Source organism: Dryobates pubescens, chromosome 34, assembly GCF_014839835.1.
Source record: "Dryobates pubescens isolate bDryPub1 chromosome 34, bDryPub1.pri, whole genome shotgun sequence".
Classification (NCBI taxonomy): domain Eukaryota; kingdom Metazoa; phylum Chordata; class Aves; order Piciformes; family Picidae; genus Dryobates; species Dryobates pubescens.
In genome coordinates, this window is record NC_071645.1 from 2043543 (window position 1) to 2063224 (window position 19682).

General features: G+C 53.8%; 1 protein-coding gene across 1 annotated transcript in view; it reads left to right on the forward strand.

Annotated features, from left to right (window-relative positions):
* The window catches only part of CBL (Cbl proto-oncogene), a 40491-nt gene that overhangs the window by 5497 nt on the left and 15312 nt on the right, over positions 1-19682 (forward strand). Inside the window, exons 2-7 of the mRNA XM_009901335.2 lie at positions 242-489; positions 13041-13187; positions 15232-15388; positions 17210-17331; positions 18285-18422; positions 19321-19408. Of these exons, the coding sequence (XP_009899637.2) occupies positions 242-489; positions 13041-13187; positions 15232-15388; positions 17210-17331; positions 18285-18422; positions 19321-19408 (900 nt within the window). The remainder of the gene's footprint in view (positions 1-241; positions 490-13040; positions 13188-15231; positions 15389-17209; positions 17332-18284; positions 18423-19320; positions 19409-19682) is intronic.

Here is a 19682-nt window from a genome sequence, read left to right on the forward strand (position 1 = left end):
CCTCTCCTCACAGGGCTGTGCTCCAGACCCCTCCCCAGCCTCATTGCCCTTCTCTGGACACCTTCAAGTCTCTCAATGTCCTTCTTGAACTGAGGGGCCCAGAGCTGGACACAGGGCTCAAGGTGTGGCCTGAGCAGTGCTGAGCGCAGGGGTAGCGCTGGCAGGTGTTTGAGTCACTGACGACTGCTTGCTGTTTGGAAGCCTTCAAGCTGTGGTTTTTCTTTGCCTTGCTTGCCCCCAGGTGGTTCGTTTGTGTCAGAACCCAAAACTGGCCTTGAAGAACAGCCCCCCTTACATCCTGGACCTGCTGCCGGACACCTACCAGCACCTGCGGACCATCCTCTCGCGCTACGAGGGCAAGATGGAGACCCTGGGGGAGAACGAGTACTTCCGGGTGTTCATGGAGAACCTGATGAAGAAAACCAAGCAGACCATCAGCCTCTTCAAAGAAGGGAAGGAGAGGATGTATGAGGAGAACTCCCAGCCTAGGTAAGCGGGAGAGAGGCGCTGGAGCGCTGCGGGGGCAGCAGGTCTTCAAGGGCAGGTTTAAGACTGGAGGTTAGGCAGAAAGTCTTGACAGGGAGGGTGGGGAGACACTGGGGCAGGTTGCCCAGGGAGGCTGGGGATATCATAGTATCAGTCAGGGTTGGAAGGGACCAACCAGTTCCAACCCCCTGCCATGGGCAGGGACACCCCACACTAGATCAGGCTGGCCAGAGCCTCATCCAGCCTGGGCTTAAACACCCCCAGGGACCGTGCCCCAACTCCCTCCCCTGGACAACCCATTTCAGGGCTTCACCACTTTCATGGGGAAGAACTTCCTCCTCACCTCCAGCCTCAATCTCCCCACCTCCAGCTTCATTCCATTCCCCCTAGTCCTATCACTACCTGAGATCCTGAGCAGTCCCTCCCCAGCCTTCTTGTAGCCCCCTTCAGATACTGGAAGGCCACAATTAGGTCACCTCAGAGCCTTCTCTTTTCCAGACTGAACAGCCCCAACTCCTTCAGTCTGTCCTCATAGCAGAGCAGCTCCAGCCCTCTGCTCATCCTCATGGCCCTTCTCTGGACACCTTCCAGCACCTCCAGATCCCTCTTGGAATAGGGGCTCCAGAACTGGTGTTCAAGGCCAGGTTGGATGAGGCCTTGAGCAGCCTTGAGCCCATGGCAGGGAAGTTGAAACTGGGTGATCTTTAAGATCCCTTCCAACCCAACCCATTCTGTGAGTCTAAAAGAGCAGAATAAAGCTGTGGAGCAGGTCTGTCTTGCAGGCTTGTCTGTTGGCAGCAGGGCTGTCAGAGCTACCAAGCACACATTTCTGACTTCAGGCTCCTTTCAGGATTTTGGAGTAGATGCTGAATAAGAATGAGAATAAAAACCCAACCAACCAACCAAAAACCCCTCAAACCCTCCCAGGGGCAAAAAGCCCTCAGGGGCTGAGCAGAATTGCTCTGGGGAGAATGTGGTTAATGCCCTGGCAGCTGCTGGGGTGAAGGATTTGGGGGAGGGGAGCGAGGTGGTGGGCAGTGTGTGTGGGTGGGAAGTGCTGGCACACGTCTCTGCTAGGGTATTGAACTCTCTGTAGCATTTTTCTGTCATACTGAACTCTTCTAAAAAAAGCCTGGTGGGCTGAGCTGGTGGAGGATTTCCCTGCTGACTGCTGACCCAAACCACTCTGTGCTTCTCTAAGTGGCAGAATCCTCAGCTGAAGCAGCAGTGCCTTGCTCTGAGCAGGTCTCTCTTGACTCATCTGCCCTGCCTGCTCTCCCCTCTTCTGACAGATTAGAGAACTGAGAGCTACTCTGCTCATGACCAGCACCAGGAAAAGGGTGTCTGGTATCTCTCCTTTGTGACAAGCTGCTTCCTGGGCTGAGTGAAGAGCAAAGAAAGATGTAATGTGACCAGCCAGGATGTAACTCTGGTTTTGTGCTTGTGTTTACAAGCCTTGCCACAGTTGTTTCCCTTGTAAGCTGTTTATTCATAAATGGTACAATTAGCAGCTCCCCAGAGGCTCCATCAGTGCTGTGAGACAGCCAATTCTCTGCTGGAATCCTGCTTCTGAAGTTCACATCTATTGATTTGAATGTCCCCCACCCTCTTTTGTCAATTAGTGTGACTGCAAAGTGACTGGAGTGATTAACTCCCTGGACTTGCTTCTCTTTTGCTTCTCTCTGCAATAAAACCAAAGAGCTGGAGGTGAGATGGGGGAGACCTGCAGCCAGCTCAGCAGCCCTCAACACAGGAAGGACCTGGAGCTGATGGAGGGGGTCCAGAGGAGGGCCATGAAAATGCTCAGGGGTTGGAGCAGCTCTGCTACGAGGACAGGCTGAGGGAGCTGGGGGTGTTCAGCCTGGAGAAGAGAAGGCTCTGGGGGGACCTTAGAGCAGCCTTGCAGTACCTGAAGGGGGCTACAAGAAGGCTGCAGAGGGACTGTTTCCAGAGGCCTGCAGGGACAGGATGAGGGGCAATGGTTTGAAGTTAGAGGAGATTTAGATTGGTTGTTAGGAACAAGTTCTGCACCATGAGGGTGCTGGAACCCTGTAACAGGTTGCCCAGGGAGGTGGTTGAGGCCCCATCCCTGGAGATACTCAAGGTCAGGCTGGACAAAGCTCTGAGCAACCTGATCTAGTGGAGGATGTCTCTGCTGACTGCAGGGGAGTTGGGCTAGGTGTTCTTCAGAGGTCTCTTCTCCAGGCTGAACAACCTCAGCTCCCTCAACCTGTCCTCCTAGCAGAGGTGCTGCAGCCCCCTGACCATTTTAGACCTCCTTCACCAGGTCCATCTCCTTCCTGTGCTGAAAGCTCCAGAGCTGGATGCAGTACTCCAGGTGACATTTCCTAGTGTCAGACTTCATGGCTGTGTGAAGCCTTTGGAGCCTGAGCACTTCAGGTGCTCTTTGTTTCCTCTGAAGTGTGGTTAAGTGAATTTTTGCACCTCTGGATTTGAAGTGTATCTGATCATTTCAGGGGAGTTAGCTTAAGATTATTTTCTCACCTTGTTAGAATCACAAAAGGAAAGAATCCTTTAGAACTTAAGATATTTTCTTACCTTCTTAGAATCACAGAAGGAAAAACACCTTTAGAACTTGAGATTATTTTTTCACCTTCTTAGAATCACAGAAGGGAAGAACCTTTGAGATCATGGAGTCAATCATTGACTTATTGGGAGATGAATGAAAAGAGTATTTTTCTCTCCTTAGCTCTGGAAGAATTAAAGGCTCAAAGTGTGGGAAAAGCTCTCTGGAAGGTTGTGGGCAGCCCCTAAAGCAAACCAATCCAATCTGAGTTTGGGAATCCCTTGGAAGTTTTACTGATGGCAGGGTGTGTATGGATGTATGGAGAGAAATCAGATCTCTCTTGCTCTGGCTCTCATGCAGGCTTGTGGCTAATGTTAGTCTGCAGTGTTATGAAAACATGCCTTCAAAATCTAATCTGCTCTACTGAATAATCACTTTGTCTTGACTTTGTCTGACTTTGTTTTCCTGTTGTCCTTGAAGCTTCTTTCTTCCTGTCTCCCAGCTTCAGCATTCATTTGATTTCCTGTTGTGGACGTGCTCCTTTTCCTCCCCCCACATCCCTCTTGCTGCACACTCAGTGCACAAGGGGCAACATTTGCATGAGAAGTGTGAAAGCTCTGCAGGTGTTGGCTACAAGCACACAGCCATTGGAGGTGCCTGATGCCTCTCTTAGATGGTAGGATCAGAGCTGTTGTAATCACTTGAGCCTCAGCCTCCCGTTTGTATTGTTTCTAAGTGGCTCTTTGTGTGTTTCCTCTGAAGCTCCTCAGAGATTCCCCAGTGTGTTCAGCCAGGGTGGGCTGAGGCAGGATTGGAGCATGGCTTTGGGGAGCACCAAGTCTTGTGGCTGCTGGTTTGTAGCAGTCCTGTAGCTGCAAGGTGGCAGCCAGCACTGAGAGGCTTGGGGATGCTGTGTCTAGAGAAGACACCAGGGGAGGACAATGTGAATGGTAGCTGCTGTTGGCTGAGGGCAGGCAGGTTAAAATCCAGAGGTATGAAATCAGATTGCAGTGGCATGCTCATGGATTCACAGGAGGGCTTGGGTTAGAAGAGACCTTCAAGATCATCCAGTTCCAACATCCCTGCCATGAGAGCAGCCTTCCACCAGCCCAGGTTGCTCAGGGCCTCATCTAGCCTGGCCTTGAACACCTCCACGGAGGGAGCATCCACAACCTCCCTGGGCAACCTGTGCCAGAGTCTCACTGTCAAGAATTTGTTCCTCATCTGCAGTCTAAATCTGCCCTCCTTAAGCTTCAGTCCATTCCCTCTTGTCCTATCACTACAAGCCCTTGTAAAAAGTCTGTCTTCCAACTTACTTGTGGGCCCCCTTCAGGTGCTGGAAGGTTGCTCTAAGGTCTCCCTGGAGCCTTCTCTTCTCTAGGCTGATCAGCCCCAGTTCCCTCAGCCCATCCCCACAGCAGAGCCCCACAACCCTTGGATCATCTTCATCTTCTGCACCCCCTCCAACAGTTCCATGTCCCTGTTGTGCTGGGGCACCAGAACTGGATGTGGTGCTGCAGGTGGTGTCTCCCCAGAGCAGAGGGGGAACATTTGCAGTTGTGTTTGTGAGCCCTTACTGTGCTGCCCGAGTTCCACACTGCAGCAAGGCTCAGAGGTGCTGCGAGAGGGCGAAGCGGATCCTTACGTCAGCGCTCGCTGTGCTTGCGGATGTGGCTCCGTGGGGTTGGGTTTTGTTGGTTTCTCCCTTCAGCTTTAAGCCAGCTGCAGTCACAGAGCTGCTGAAGGTAAAAGCAGCCCTCCCGTGTCACACCTCAACCGTCAGCAGGCTGCAGGCATCCTCCTGTTGTGGCTACCAGCACCCTGACTGTGATGTCAGTGCTGGCAGCACTCAGAGGCTTCCTTCCTTGCCTTAGGAAGGGCTGCTGGGCCTCTGTCATGCCCTGCTGTGCATGTCTGCTGCTGCTGAGCAAGGTTGTATTCCCTTCCATAAACTCAAGGCTATGATTTTTGTGAAGAGAACTCCTGCTCTCTGCAGCTCCCTGAGAGGAGTCAGCCAGCACAGTCACCCAGCTCTCCCAGCTCCTTTTCCTCCAGGCAGCTTTGCAGCCACTCTGCCCCAAGCCTGAAGCAAGGGCTGACCTTGCTGCTCTCTGCAGCTCCCTCCAAGGAGGCTGCTATAAGGTGGGAGTTGGTCTCTTCTCCCTAGTAAAAAGTGATGGGACAAGAGGAAATGGCCTCAAGTTGCACCAGGGGAGCTTTAGGTTTGATGTTAGATGAAACTCTTCGCTGAAAGGATTCTCACACACTGGAACAGGCTCCCAGGGAGGTGGTTGAATCCCCATCCCTGGAGGTGTTTGAGACCTAGGGATGTGGTGCTGAGGGCCATGGCTTAGCCCCAGGCTTAGCAGAGTTAGAGAATGGTTGGACTGGGTGATCTTTACCAAAACAATTCTGTGATGCTGTGAGGTTGCAGTGAGGTGAGGGTTGGTCTCTTCTCCCTAGGGTCAGGTGATAGAACAAAAGGAAATGGCCTCAAATTGTGCCAGGGGAGGGTGAGGTTGGAGAGAAGGAAGAATTTCTTCAAGGAAAGAGTGGTCAGGGATTGACACAGGCTGCCCAGGGAGGTGGTGGAGTCCCCGTCCCTGGAGGAGTTCAAGCAACCTGTGGCCATGGCACTTGGGGCCGTGGTTTAGTGGCCATGGTGGTGATGGGTTGCTGGTTGGACTGGATGACCTTAGAGGCCTTTTCCAACCCAAACAATTCAGTGGTTTTGTTAGGGGAGCTCCAAAGATGCTGTTTAAATCCTGCTGTAGCTGCCTTCCATATCTGTTTAAAAATGAATGCTGCTGGGGGTGCTTTGAAAGCTCTGGGTGCACCTCCTGACCAATGGCTGCACACAGTAACTTCCAGTTACCCTTTAAAGACTGAGTTTTAGCCAGCAGATCAGCTTCATCTTGGGGCCTTGTGAGCAGGCAAGTTGCCCTCCTTTGGCAACCTGTGCCAGTGTCTCCCCACCCTCACTGTCAAGAATTTCTCCCTAATCTCCAGTCTAAATCTGCCCTCCTCAAGCTTCAACCCATTTCCTCTCCCCTATCACCACAAGCCCTTGTGAAAAGTCCTTCCTCAGCTTTCCTGTAGGTGCCCTTTCAGGTACTGGAAGGCTGCTCTGAGGCCTTTCTTTTGTCCTTGTTAAATGGTTTGGGGAAGCTGGTTTGTATTTAGCTGTTGCCTCTCTGACAATAGCCCTGTGGGCTGCTGGCTCAGCATTTCTTATTCTCCTGCAACTACAAAGTGAGGATTTACTAACCTACCCAAGGAAAAGCTACCAGTGTTTAATGGCTGCTGGAAATGACCTTGCATATCTCTATAGAGGGGAAGGAAATACATGCAGGATGACTTGGAGGAAAGGGGAAAAAAAAAACCCCAACCAAAAAACCCCAACAAAGTTGGATTTTTCTCAAGAGGAAGAAGTGTGCTGAGCCATGAACCAGCAAAGCTTTCTAGGCAGAGGGGAGGTCAGAGCTCCAACCTCCTCATTTCTGAGTGCTTGCAACACACTGCAGTGCAAAGAGAGAGAACTGTAACCCATGGAGCTCAAATGCTGCCCAGTCTGAGAGTCCCCTTTCTGTCACTTACTCCTAACCCAGCTCAAACTCCCCACCAGGGAAGCCTACCTCTGCATTTAAATGAGAGCATCCTAAAGAAAAGAACCAGCTCCAAAGCTGCCCACAAGGAAGGGTTTTCCTTGCCAGGCTCCAGCATATCAGCACTAACTAACTGCTTATTACCCAAGAAGAAATTCATTATCATTTCAATGCTGTTTGGAGAGAGGAGTGCCAGTGGTTTCTTTCCAATTTCACTTCAGATTGTTAGTCCTAAGTGATAGTTGTGGAAGCTAAGCAACACTTAGCATAATTGGCATCAACTTGCTCTTATTGTGATTGTCTCTCCTCAAAAATTGCTCCCCCCTCCCCCCTCAAAAAAATCAGTTTAGGGACAAATAAAAGCTTTCAGATTGTTGCCTGGGGAGGAAGTGAGGTTTTCATTCTTCTTAGCTCTCAGTGCTTATAAAACAGAGTTGCTGGGAGGCTTAGCTCTGTGGCTCTGCTGTTGTAGCTGGAGGTGCAGGCATGGTATTGAGTTGGTGGTGATTCTCATTTGAAATGTGGATGGGCTTCTCAGTGCTGGCAAAAATGTCTCACTGCTGCTTGGCAGCTGCAGCCTGTTTCTGGGGTGCTTGGCTCCTGTAATAAGGGCTGAGATGCCATGGGTTGGATTTCTGGTGAAGAAGTGGACATGGAACTGCTGGAGTGGGTCCAGAGGAGGGCATGAAAACGAGCAGAAGGCTGGAGAACTTGCCCTGTGGGGACAGGCTGGGAGAGTTGGGGCTCTTCAGCCTGGAGAAGGCTCCAGAGAGAACTTAGAGCAACCTTCCAGTACCTGAAGGGCACCTAGAAGAAAGCTGGGGAGGGACTCTTTGCAAGGGCTTGCAGTATAGGATGAGAGGGAATGGGTTGAAGATGGAGGATGGGAGATTGGGACTGGACATTAGGAAGAAATTCTTTACAGTGAGGCTGAGGAGACCTTGGCACAGGCTGCCCAGGTTGGCTGTGGATGCCCTCTCCCTGTTTAGTGTTTGTAGGGATCTTCCAGTTCCAACCCCTGCCATGGGCAGGGACACCTCCCTCCAGCCCAGGGTGCTCAAGGCCTCATCCAGCCTGGCCTTCAACACCTCCATGGAGGGGACATCCACAGCCTCCCTGGGCAGCCTGTGCCAGAGTCTCTTCACCCTCACCCTCAAGAATTTCTTCCTAACCTCCAGTCTCAATCTCTCCTCCTCAAGCTTCAACCCATTCCCTCACATCCTGTCACCATGAGGCCTTGCAAAAAGTCCCTCCCCAGCTCTCCTGTGGCTCTCTTCAGGTACTGGAAGGCTGCTCTAAGGTCTCCCTGGAGCCTTCTAGAACAGGTTACCCAGGGAGGCTGTGGATGCCCTCTCCCTGGAGGTGTTCAAGGCCAGGTTGGATGAGGCCTTGAGCCACCTGGGCTGGTGGGAGGTGTTGGAACTGGATGATCTTGAAGGTCCCTTCCAACCCAACCCATTCTGTGACTCTATGAAAGCTGCTGGAACAGGTGACACAGTTCCTGACCTCTTCTGTGCCTCCCAGAGCTGCAGAACGAACACATTCCCCCAGCACAGCTTGGGTTCAGCTCTTCCTTTCTTAGGCATTCTGCGTTTGTTTGGCTAAAGAATTACAAATTGGTGGCTTGGAAATGAGCTGATTGCTGAGTTACACTGAGGGGAAACACTCTGCTGCTGCTGCTCCCCGCGCCACCGCTGCTGCTCCCCGCACGCTGCGCCGCCGCTGCTGCTCCCCGCACGCTGCGCCGCCGCTGCTGCTCCCCGCGCACTGCGTCGCTGCTGCTGCTCCCCGCGCCGCTGCTGCTCCCCGTGCGCTGCGCCCCGCGCACTCCGCTGCTGCACGCTGCGCTGCTGCTCCCCGCGCGCTGCGCCGCCGCTGCTGCTCCCCGCGCGCTGCGCCGCCGCTGCTGCTCCCCGCGCGCTGCTGCTCCCCGCGCGCTGCTCCCCGCGCGCTGCTGCTCCCCGCGCGCTGCTCCCCGCGCGCTGCTCCCCGCGCGCTGCGCCCCGCGCACTCCGCTGCTGCACGCTGCGCTGCTGCTCCCCGCGCGCTGCGCCGCCGCTGCTGCTCCCCACGCGCTGCGCCCCGCGCACTCTGCTGCTGCGCCCCGCGCACTCCGCTGCTGCACGCTGCGCTGCTGCTCCCCGCGCGCTGCGCCGCCGCTGCTGCTCCCCACGCGCTGCGCCCCGCGCACTCTGCTGCTGCGCCCCGCGCACTCCGCTGCTGCACGCTGCGCTGCTGCTCCCCGCGCTGCTGCTCCCCGCGCGCTGCTGCTCCCCGCGCACTGCTGCTCCCCGCGCGCTGCGCCGCCGCTGCTGCTCCCCGCGCGCTGCGCCCCGCGCACTCTGCTGCTGTGCCCCGCGCACTCCGCTGCTGCACGCTGCGCTGCTGCTCCCCGCGCGCTGCGCCCCGCGCACTCCGCTGCTGCGCGCTGCGGCTCCCCGCACGCTGCTGCTCCCCGCGCGCTGCGCCACCGCTGCTGCTCCCTGCGCTGCTGTGCCCTGCACACTCTGCTGCTGCGCCCCGCGCTGCTGCGCCCCGCGCGCGCTGCCGCTGCTCCCCCCGCGCTGCGCCGCTGCCGCTGCTCCCCCCGCGCTGCGCCGCTGCCGCTGCTCCCCCCGCGCTGCGCCGCTGCGCCCCCCGCGCTGCGCCGCTGCTCCCCCCGCGCCGCTGCCGCTGCTCCCCCCGCGCTGCGCCGCTGCCACTGCTCCCCCCCGCGCTGCGCCGCTGCTCCCCGCGCTCTGTGCTCTGCTGCTCCCTGTGCTCTGCGCTGCTGCTCCCCGCACTGCGCTGCTCCACGCACTGCTGCTCCACACACTGCTGCTGCCAGCTCCAGCACTGAAGGAAATGAAACCAATCAAACCCACAGCTCTTGGGTCCTGCACAGGCAAACATTTTCCCCCTGTAGCTGCTTTACATCTTACAATTTGCTATCCTGATGAGCTAACCTCCCCCCAACAACTCTCTTAAGGACTCTCCAACAAGTCAAACACACCTTTCAGCAACCCCAGAGGTAGGAGGCTGTCACAGCACAGCAGCTTTGCAGATGTTGTGAGCTGTGCAGCAGGCACAGCAGCCAGCCCCAGTTTGAGCAGCCAGATGCCTGTGCCTGCTCCCACAGTGAGCAGCCAGATCCTGTTACCACAGCAGCACAGAGGTCTCTGCATGCTCTTTGTGGTGACACTGAGCTCCAGCCTGTGCATGTGAAAAGGGGGAAGGCTTGAAGTGAGCCCAAGATGTCTTTTACAGCTCCGAGGCAGCCTCAGAGTCCTCTGCACACAGTAATCAGTTACAAAAATAGAAACAGAGGAACTACTTTCCACCAAACTTACAACACAGGAAGTGAATGAAATTCCTCTTAACTGCTGCTGGCTCAACAGAAGTCACCTTACAAAGTTCTGCTGGGACACTGCTCAGGAAGTTACCCAACTGGGGGTGTTCAGCCTGGACAACAGAAGGCTCCAGGGGGGACCTTAGAGCTGCCTTCCAATACTTGAAGGGATCCTACAGGAAGGCTGCAGGGGGACTCCTCCTGAAGGTGTCCAGAGACAGGACAAGGGGGAAGGGTTTGAAGCTGAGGGAGAGCAGGCTTAGACTGAATCTTAGGAAGGAGTTCTTCAGTATGAGGGTGGTGAGACTCTGAAACAGGCTGCCCAGAGTGGTTGTGGATACCCTGTCCCTGGAGGTGTTCAAGGCCAGGCTGGATGAGGCTGTGAGCCTCCAGAGATCATGGAGTCAAACCCCTCTGCCAAATCAGGATCACCTAGAGCAGGCCACACAGGAACACATCCAGCTGGGCCCTGAAAGACTCCAGGAGGAGACTCACAACCTCACTGGGCAGCCTGCTTCAGGGCTCCAGCACCCTCACAGCCTCCCAGCACCTGGAGGGGGCTAAAGAAGGCTGCAGAGGGACTGTTTCCAAAGGCCTGCAGGGGTAGGATGAGGAACAATGGTTTGAAATGGGAGAAAAGGAGAAAGGATGTTAGGAACAAGCTCTGCACCATGAGGGTGGTAGAACACTGCAGCAGGTTGCCCAGGGAGGTGGTGTGGGGCCTCATCCCTGGAGATATTCAGTGTCAGGCTGGACAAGGCTCTGAGCAACCTGGTCTAGTGGAGGATGTCTCTGCTGACTACAGGGGGCTTGGACTGGATGACCTGTGGGGGTCCCCTCCAACCCAAACCATTCTATGCTCATCTGGTCCAACCTTCCTAGGTGCCAGTGGAGTTGCAGTGAGCTGGCCTAGCACCCTGGCAAGCTGTCCAGTGTAGGGGAATCCACTGCTTCCCTTGGGAGATGATTCCAGTCTCTAACAACTGCTCTCATGGTGACAAATTGGCTTCTGCAGTACAAAGGGAGTATCCCCAGCAGTAACTTGTACTCACTGCCCCTGGTCTTCTCCATGTGACTCCTTGTAAAAAGGGAGCCTCCATCCTCCTGGTGGCCACCCTTTATGCACTGGCACAAGGTGCAAGGGTTCCTCTGCACAGCAGTGTTTGCAGCAGGCTTCTACAGGATGAGCTCTGCAGCCCTGCCAGTGTGTACATGTCAAACTGTGGCCTGCAAGCACAACATTGTGACTGAGTCATCCAGTGGAGCAGTCTCCTTGCTGTGTGTGAGGAACAAAATGATCCTGTGTCAGATGGTTAGCTGTGAAGCAGTTGAGAAATAGTGGAAGAAAGTGGAAAAAATCTAGCTGGCAGTGGCAGAAATGGTAGTGCTGCATTAACATTGCCTTGAGGGAAGAAAGACATTTCAGTCATGAAGCACATCAGGTGCTGGGCGACTTTGTGATGTGAATTAATCACCAATGATCAGAGGGCTGCAGCACCTCTGCTGCTGAGACAGGCTGAAAGAACTGGGGCTGTTCAGCCTGGGGAGGGGAAGGCTCTGGGGAGCCTTAGAGCTGCATTGCAATATCTGAAGGGGAGCTACAGGAAGGGTGGGGAGGGACTGGTTAGAAGGGCTTGGAGTGATAGGATGAGAGGCAATGGTTTGAAAGTGGAGCAGGGCAGAGCTAGGTTGGACACCAGGAGGAAGCTCTGCACAGGGAGGCTGGGGAGACACTGGCACAGGCTGCCCAGGGAGGGGGTTGTGTCCCTGGAGACGTTCAAGACCAGCCTTGATGTGACCCTGTGTAGCCTGCTGTAGTTGGAGGTGTCCCTGCTGAGTGCAGAGGAGTTGCTCAAGATGACCTTTGAGGGTCCTTTCCAACCTGTTTCAGTCTGTTGATGTAGCTGAAAGAGGCAGCTCAGCTGAAACCCTTCCTGTGACCTTAATGGCTTGGTAAGGCTGAGCCTGCACAGGGCAAAAGTGCTTCTGGCCAGCAAACAGGAAACTGGGAAAGAAAAATCTGCTGCAGGTCTGGGGGAGTCAACAGCAGCAGCAAACCCAGCTGGGAGCCAGCCTGTGGAGGGGCTGAAGTGAAGAGCTGTGGTGCAAATGGAAGTGCCTGCTTGACCTCCTGACTCCGCGAAGATGCGTGGAGCAAAACCAGGCCTGAAGCAGGAAGGAAGCAGCACAACCACAGCCGAGAGGGGGCAGGGAGGAGGGGAGCCCGAGGAACATGCCTGCTTCAGCCTGCAGAGCCCTGCCCTGGGGAGCCAGCTGATTAGCAAGCACCAGGCTTGCCTCATGCTGGTTTTTGTTCCCTAAAACAGTTCCCTGGGATCCTGCATCCCTCTGCAAAGCCCTGTGCCAGGGGCAGGGCAGGGCAGGTTTTGGAGCTGAGGGCAGCTGTAAGCAAATAGGCTGTGGTGATGCTTTGGGCTGTTAAGGGAACAGTTCTCTGTTGAGTGTTTGTAGGGATCTTCCAGTTCCAACCCCCTGCCACAGGCAGGGACACCTCCCTCCAGCCCAGGGTGCTCAAGGCCTCATCCAGCCTGGCCTTCAACACCTCCATGGAGGGGGCATCCACAGCCTCCCTGGGCAACCTGTGCCAGAGTCTCTTCACCCTCACCCTCACGAATTTCTTCCTAACCTCCAGTCTCAATCTCTCCTCCTCAAGCTTCAACCCATTCCCTCTCATCCTGTCACCATGAGGCCTTGTAGAAAGTCCCTCCCCAGCTCTCCTGTGGCTCTCTTCAGGTACTGGAAGGCTGCTCTAAGGTCTCCCTGGAGCCTTCTAGAACAGGTTACCCAGGGAGGCTGTGGATGCCCTCTCCCTGGAGGTGTTCAAGGCCAGGCTGGATGAGGCCTTGAGCCACCTGGGCTGGTGGGAGGTGTCCCTGCCCATGGCAGGGGGTTGGGACTGGATGCTTTTCAAGGTCCCTTCCAACCCAACCCCCTTTCTGAATCTGTGTTCTGAATGCTGTGGCAGTACTCGCAAGGTGGTCCCAGAGGAGGAGTTGAATTGCAGGAGGTGTCAATTTCTGTCCTGTTCAGTGTCTGTTCTAAAAGAGGACTTTCCTTTTGCATGCCTTTGCAGGAGGAACCTGACAAAGCTCTCCCTGATCTTCAGCCACATGCTGGCAGAGCTCAAAGGCATTTTCCCGAGCGGCCTCTTCCAGGGGGACACCTTCCGCATCACCAAGGCAGATGCTGCTGAGTTCTGGAGGAAGGCCTTTGGGGAAAAGTAAGTTTCTAAACCCTGCTTGAGAGAGATGAGAGCAGTGGCCACAACTTGCACACAGCACTGCCTGCTGGTTTGCCTTTCAGAAAGGTCTCTGTCAGGTTGAAACCAGCGAGAGGAGAAAGCTCCCAGCCCCTGGGGGCACTCCCTGGGGGGAAGGGCAGGATTGGACCTCCCTTCTAGTTCTGATTTCTTTGTCCTGCCTTCTTCTGAATGTCTCAAGTCATAGGTCTTTCCCTAGGAGACTCTTATACAGAGCTTCCTTTGTTTAGTCAGCTTAAGTTTTCCTCTCCCTAATTTACTTAAGGAGAGGAAAATTAAAGAGGAAGTTCTTTACAATGAGAGGGGTAAAATCCTGGCACAGGCTGCCCAGGGATGTGCTTGAGGCCCCATCTCTGGAGACATTCAAGATCAGCCTTGCTGTGGCCCTGGGCAGCCTGATCTAGTTGGAGGTGTCCCTGCTGCCTGCAGGGGGGGTTGGACAAGATGACCTTTGAGGAACCCTTCCAACCCAGTGCAATCTGGGAATCCAACTGGTAATTAAGCTCCATGAGTGATGCCAAACAATCTACTTGCTTCTTCCAAAGGTTCCCATCCTCCTCTATTAATTGTCCCTTAGGTGAGCCTTGACATTAAGTTCTTTTCATCTTCCCCCCAATTAACCTTTGCAGTCCCATCATCCCCTCCCTTCTGGCCCCCCTCAGCATTTGGCAGTTTGCATGAAGGCTTTGGTGAGATAGGCTGGGAGGTGCAGGGGAGGTGCAGAGCCCATTTGTGTGCAGAGTGTTGACAGTGGGGATTTTTTTGGCTCTCCTAAACCCCTGCCTTGAGTGAACTCTGCAGGTGTCCACAGCAGCAGGATTGAAGTCAGTGGAGCTGGGGTACTGCTTTCAAACCGAGGTGCTCCACATAAAGAGTTTAATTAGTAGCTGTCAGGACACAAAGCAGTGGTAATCACTTAGAAATGACACAGCTGTCTGAAGCTTGCTCTCTGTGTGTCTGTCCCACTTCATGCTTTTAAAAGAAGGGAAATATTCCTGTGGGCAGAACAGGCTCTGGTTTGGCCAGATTGCATCAGGCTACAAAGGACCCTCAAAAGTCATCTTGTCCAACCCCCCTGCAGGCAGCAGGGACACCTCCAGCTAGAGCAGGCTGCCCAGGGCCACACTTCCACCAGGCCCAGGCCTCTGCTAACAGCTTTGCTGTTAACTCCTCCTTTGCCAGCTCCAAGGGATGGTGTTGTGTACAGCTCAGGGTGCATAAAGCCCTGATTGTGTTGGCAAGATAGGAGAGCACAAAAAGGGAAAGGAGAAAGCAGAGCTGGATTTAAGATTCCCAAAGTGCCTGGATTTCATCTGACTGCTGCAGTGCCAGGGGATCCTCTGCTTGTGTAAATGAATCAATCTCTTGTGGTTAATTTGGGTTTTCCTCTCTTAGAAATCATACCATAGAATCAATGAGGTTGGAAAAGACCTCAGAGATCATCAAGTCCAACCTGTCATCCAGCACCTCCTGACTACTAAACCATGGCACCAAGTGCCACATCCAGTCCTCTCTTGAACAGCTCCAGGGATGGGGACTCCACCACCCCCCTGGGCAGCACATTCTTCCTTCTGGGAAGAACTTTCTCCTCACCTCCAGCCTAAACTTCCCCTGGCACAGCTTGAGACTGTGTCCTCTTGTTCTGCTGCTGCTTGCCTGGGAGAAGAGACCAACCCCCACCTGGCTACAACCTCCCTTCAGGTAGTTGGAGACAGCAAGAAGGTCTCCTCTGAGCCTCCTCCAGGCTAAGCAACCCCAGCTCCCTCAGCCTCTGCTCCCAGGGCTGTGCTGGAGGCCTCTCCCCAGCCTCATTGCCCTTCTCTGGACACCTTCCAGCATCTCAATGTCCTTCTTAAATTGAGAGGCCCAGAACTGGACACAGTACTCAGGTACTCTCTTGCAACACCACGAGGTGCCTGCTGACCAGGAAACATCTGTGAGGTGTGTGCATGGTGGTGGTGGTCCTCAGACACCTCCCATTTACAGCTGGTTTGGTTTCCTCTAGGACTATTGTTCCTTGGAAGAGCTTCCGTCAGGCCTTGCACGAAGTGCATCCAATCAGCTCAGGGCTGGAAGCCATGGCCCTGAAGTCCACAATTGACCTGACCTGCAATGACTACATTTCAGTCTTTGAGTTTGATATCTTCACAAGACTTTTCCAGGTGAGGAGTGAGGAACCTGCATTGCTTAAAGGGGCTCTCGGTGCTTCAGGTTGGATTCTTCTTCCTGGGACAAGCTGGGCTGTACACACTGCAGTGACTTTGTGCTGTAAGGATGGGTGCAGAGTGAACTGAGAGTAGCCCTGAAGAAAAAGACTTGGGGGTGTTGGTTGATGGGAAGCTTATCATGAGCTGGCAGTGCTCTCATGCAGCCCAGAAGGAATCCATGTGCTGGGCTGCAGCCAGAGCAGTGTCGGCACCAGGGCAAGAGAGGGGATTCTGCCCCTTGACTCTGCTCTGCTGAGACCTCACCTCCAATCCTGCCTCCAGTTGTGCTGTCTCTAGCATGAGAAGGACACAGAGCTGCTGGAGTGAGGCCAGAGGAGACCACAAAGATGTTCCAAGAGCTGGAGCAGTTCTGCTGTGAGGACAGGCTGAGGGAACTGGGGGTTTTCAGCCTGGAGAAGAGAAGACTCCAGGGGGACCTTAGAGCTGCCTGCCAGTGCCCAAAGGGATCCTACAGGAAGGCTGCAGAGGGACTTTTCCTGAGGGTGTGTGGAGACAGGACAGGGGGGAATGGTTTGAAGCTGAGGGAGAGCAGGGTTAGACTGGAGCTGAGGAAGAAGTTCTTCAGAGTGAGGGTGGTGAGACTCTGGAATAGGCTGCCCAGAGTGGTTGTGGCTGCCTCCTCCCTGGAGGTGTTCATGGCCAGAATGGATGAGGCCTTGAGCAGCTGAATCTAGTTGAGAGGTGTCCCTGCCCATGGCAGGGGAGTTGGAGTGGGATGATCTCTAAGGTCCCTTCCAACCCAAACCATTCTATGATTCCATGAAGTGTTATTAACAGCAGGTAAAACTCTAACCCCCAGTCTTCCATAAGCTCAAGAGAGCTTCTGGTGGTGCAGACCAAGAACAAACCCTTCTGTGGCTCTGACCTGCCTTTTCCCATGTGCTGGGGTGGGTTGTGATTAAGATAGGTCTAGATGAAAGATTCCCATGTTCAGTGTTGCAATGCAGCTGATCTCATCCAGTGCTTTTCCCAGCTTCAGCAAACAAAGAGCAAGTTAAGAGCTGCTGCACTTCCCAAGAGCTGTGAAGTTCTTAGGGGGAGCTGATAGCTCCTGGTGGACAGGGCAGCAGGAAGAGCTGGATGAGGTTTAGGCACTGAGGCCTGTCTCAGGTTGAAAGCTTGCCAACAGTTGTTCTAATGTTTCTGTGTGCATCATTTTCAGGAGTATCTGACAAGTATCAACTGGTTTATTTAGTCAAATCTGAGAGTAGCCAGCAAGGCCTGCCACACCCCAGGGAGGCTGGGTGCTTAAGGAGCAGGCACAAGCGTCTTGCACCCGGTGAAATCGAGACAGGGAAGGCACTTTCCTGAGGCCATATAGGAAGCTGGTGTCAGAGATCAGACTGGTCATCATTTCTGGTCCTCTGCATGATCTTCTTAAGCTCTTGCCTTTATCCCTGTCTGAGGAATAAGCTCTGGTCCCTGCAGAGGCAGCAGGAATTGGTAGCTATTCTTGAGCTGTCTTTTGGTGGCCTTGGGCAACCCAGTTCAGCTGACTGGGCTGGGTGGCTGTCCCCCCATGGCAGGCAGATTGGAGCAGAGGATCTCTGAGATCCTTAGACATTCTATGACTTATTAAAGGAGATTTGTTTAAGGATGTTTTATCACCAACAAGAGAGAAAGTGCTGCATGAAAATGCAGGTTTGGTTCCTCTGCTTTAACCTCAGAACTCATCCCTTTGCTTAGGGAACACTCTCTGTGTGTTGCTGCCCTGTAGGAATTCATGGTTAATCTCTTTCTTTCTTGTTTCTCCAGCCATGGTCCTCCTTGCTCAGGAACTGGAATAGCCTAGCAGTGACTCACCCTGGTTATATGGCATTCCTCACCTATGATGAGGTGAAAGCCAGGCTGCAGAAATTCATTCACAAACCTGGCAGGTTAGTGCTTGACAACTTCTTGGATCATTCTTGACTGAGGAAGCTGGGTTTGCCTTTGTCTTTTGAGGCTTCCTCAGAAATATAAGCTGTAGAAAACTCTAGCTTGCCCTCTGTTTGGAGATTAGCTTCCATGGGGGGTGACTTTCCTCCTGCCCACTCTCCTGGTTGCCACAACAGCTCCTTAGGGCACGAGCAGAACGTGAGCACACCGAGGGGGTGCTGCCAGAATGAGCCTGAGCAGTGGGCTGACAGGATCAGGAGTAGGGGAATGTGTCTGTGGGTCCCATAGCTTCCTGATGCACATGTATAAAACCAGGTCAGCTGAGTAGACTGCAGCTCCCACAAGCAGTGTGGACATTTGAAGCCAACTTCAGACAGACAAGGCAGCTGAGCAGTACAGGGGAGCACCTCCCCTGTGGGTACAGGCTACAGGAGTCTGGGGAGGAGAAGACTCTGGGGACACCTTAGAGCAGCCTTCCAATACCCAAAGGAGCTACAGGGGAGGGACTTCTGACAAGGTCTTGGAGTGCTAGGATGAGAGGGAATGGATTGAAGCTGGAGGAGGACAGATTTAGACTGGAGATGAGGAGAAAAATCTTTACAGTGAGGGTGGAGAGACACTGGAACAGGTTGCCCAGGGAGGTCATGGATGCTCCCTCCCTGGAGGTGTTCAAGGCCAGGCTGGATGAAGCCTTGAGCAGCCTGGGCTGGAGGGAGGTGTCCCTGCCCACAGCAGGGGCTTGGGACTGGATGTTCTTCAAGATCCTTTCCAACCCAAACCGTTCTGTGATTCTTTAATCTGCCTGGGGGTAAACTGAGAGGAAAGCTGCCATAAATCATCAGCTTATTCCTACTAGCTTTGATTTGCTGCCTTGGGGCATTGCCTGCTTGGCATTTCACCTCTCCTGCCTGCTGCAGCCCACAGTGAAGTTCTGTCCCGTGTGTGTTCGCAGTTACATTTTCCGGCTGAGCTGCACGCGGCTGGGGCAGTGGGCCATTGGCTACGTCACTGCAGATGGCAACATCCTTCAGACAATCCCCCACAACAAACCTCTCTTTCAAGCACTGATTGATGGCTTCAGGGAAGGCTTGTAAGTAACTTCAGCAGCACTAAGTTTTGGGTTTTTTTTTTCTCTTGCATTCCTGCCCTCCTTCGCTCTCCGTTTGTTTAATCAGTCTTAAGCCTCCGAGGAGGTCTCGAAGTGGCTTTGAGTGGTGAAGTGTGGCCTCTGGGGACACCACACATGAGCTGCTTCACAGGAGAGGTAGCAGAGGTCAAGAAATCTTTATTGACATTTGAGGAAAGGCTGAGAGAGCTGTGTTTGTTCAGCCTTGAGGAGAGGAGGCTGAGGGGAGACCTCATTGCTCTCTACAAGTCCCTGAGAGGAGGCTGCGGTGAGTGGGGGTTGGGCTCTTCTCCCTAGTCTCAGGTGATAGAGCAAAAAGAAATGGCCTGAAATTGGGCTAAGGGAAGGTTAGGTTGGAGCTGAGGAAAAAATGCTATGCTGCAAGAGTGGTCAAGGATTGAAACAGGCTGCCCAGGGAGGTGGTGGAATCCCATCCCTGGAGGTGCTCAAGAAACCTGTGGCCGTGGGGACCTGGGGACGTGGTTTGGTGGCCGTGGTGGGGTTGGGTTGCTGCTTGGACTGGATGATCCTAGAGGGCTTTTCCAACCCAAACAATCCTATGATTCTAGGATGATTTAAGAGGAGATATGCTGGGACCATAGCATCCTGTTTCAAATCCAGGCTGCTGCCAGCAAGGAAGACAAGTTTCATTTTGGTGTTTAAGAAGGGCATTATGTCTGCGCTTTGTCCCACAGCAAAACTCTTCCCAAACCTCTTTGGAGTTCAGAATACCTCCAATTCCTGCCTATCACTTCTCACCCTCATTCCTCCTTTCCTCCCCCACTTCCCCATAAGATGCTTTGTACCTGGTCAGATGTGTTTCTGCACACAGACTCCATTTGTTTTCCCCCACTCCCCACAGTTACTTATTCCCCGACGGCCGGAATCAGAATCCTGACTTGACTGGCTTGTGTGAGCCCACACCTCAGGACCACATTAAAGTCACACAGGTGAGCAAAGTGTTCCAACCCATAAAACTCACTTTCTTCCCATCTTCTAGCCTTACTCTGTCATACTTGGTATCCCCAAGGCTTCTTTTTAAGGCTGGCATATTGGATTTTACAGGAGTTGCAGTCGGGGGTTGGACAAGTCCAAGTGCCAGGTGCTGCACTTAGCACTGCATGGGGTTGTTGTGCCTACAGGCTGGGGACAGAGTGGCTGGAGAGCAGCCAGGCAGAAAGGGACCTGGGGGTACTGGTTGACAGGTGACTGAACATGAGCCAG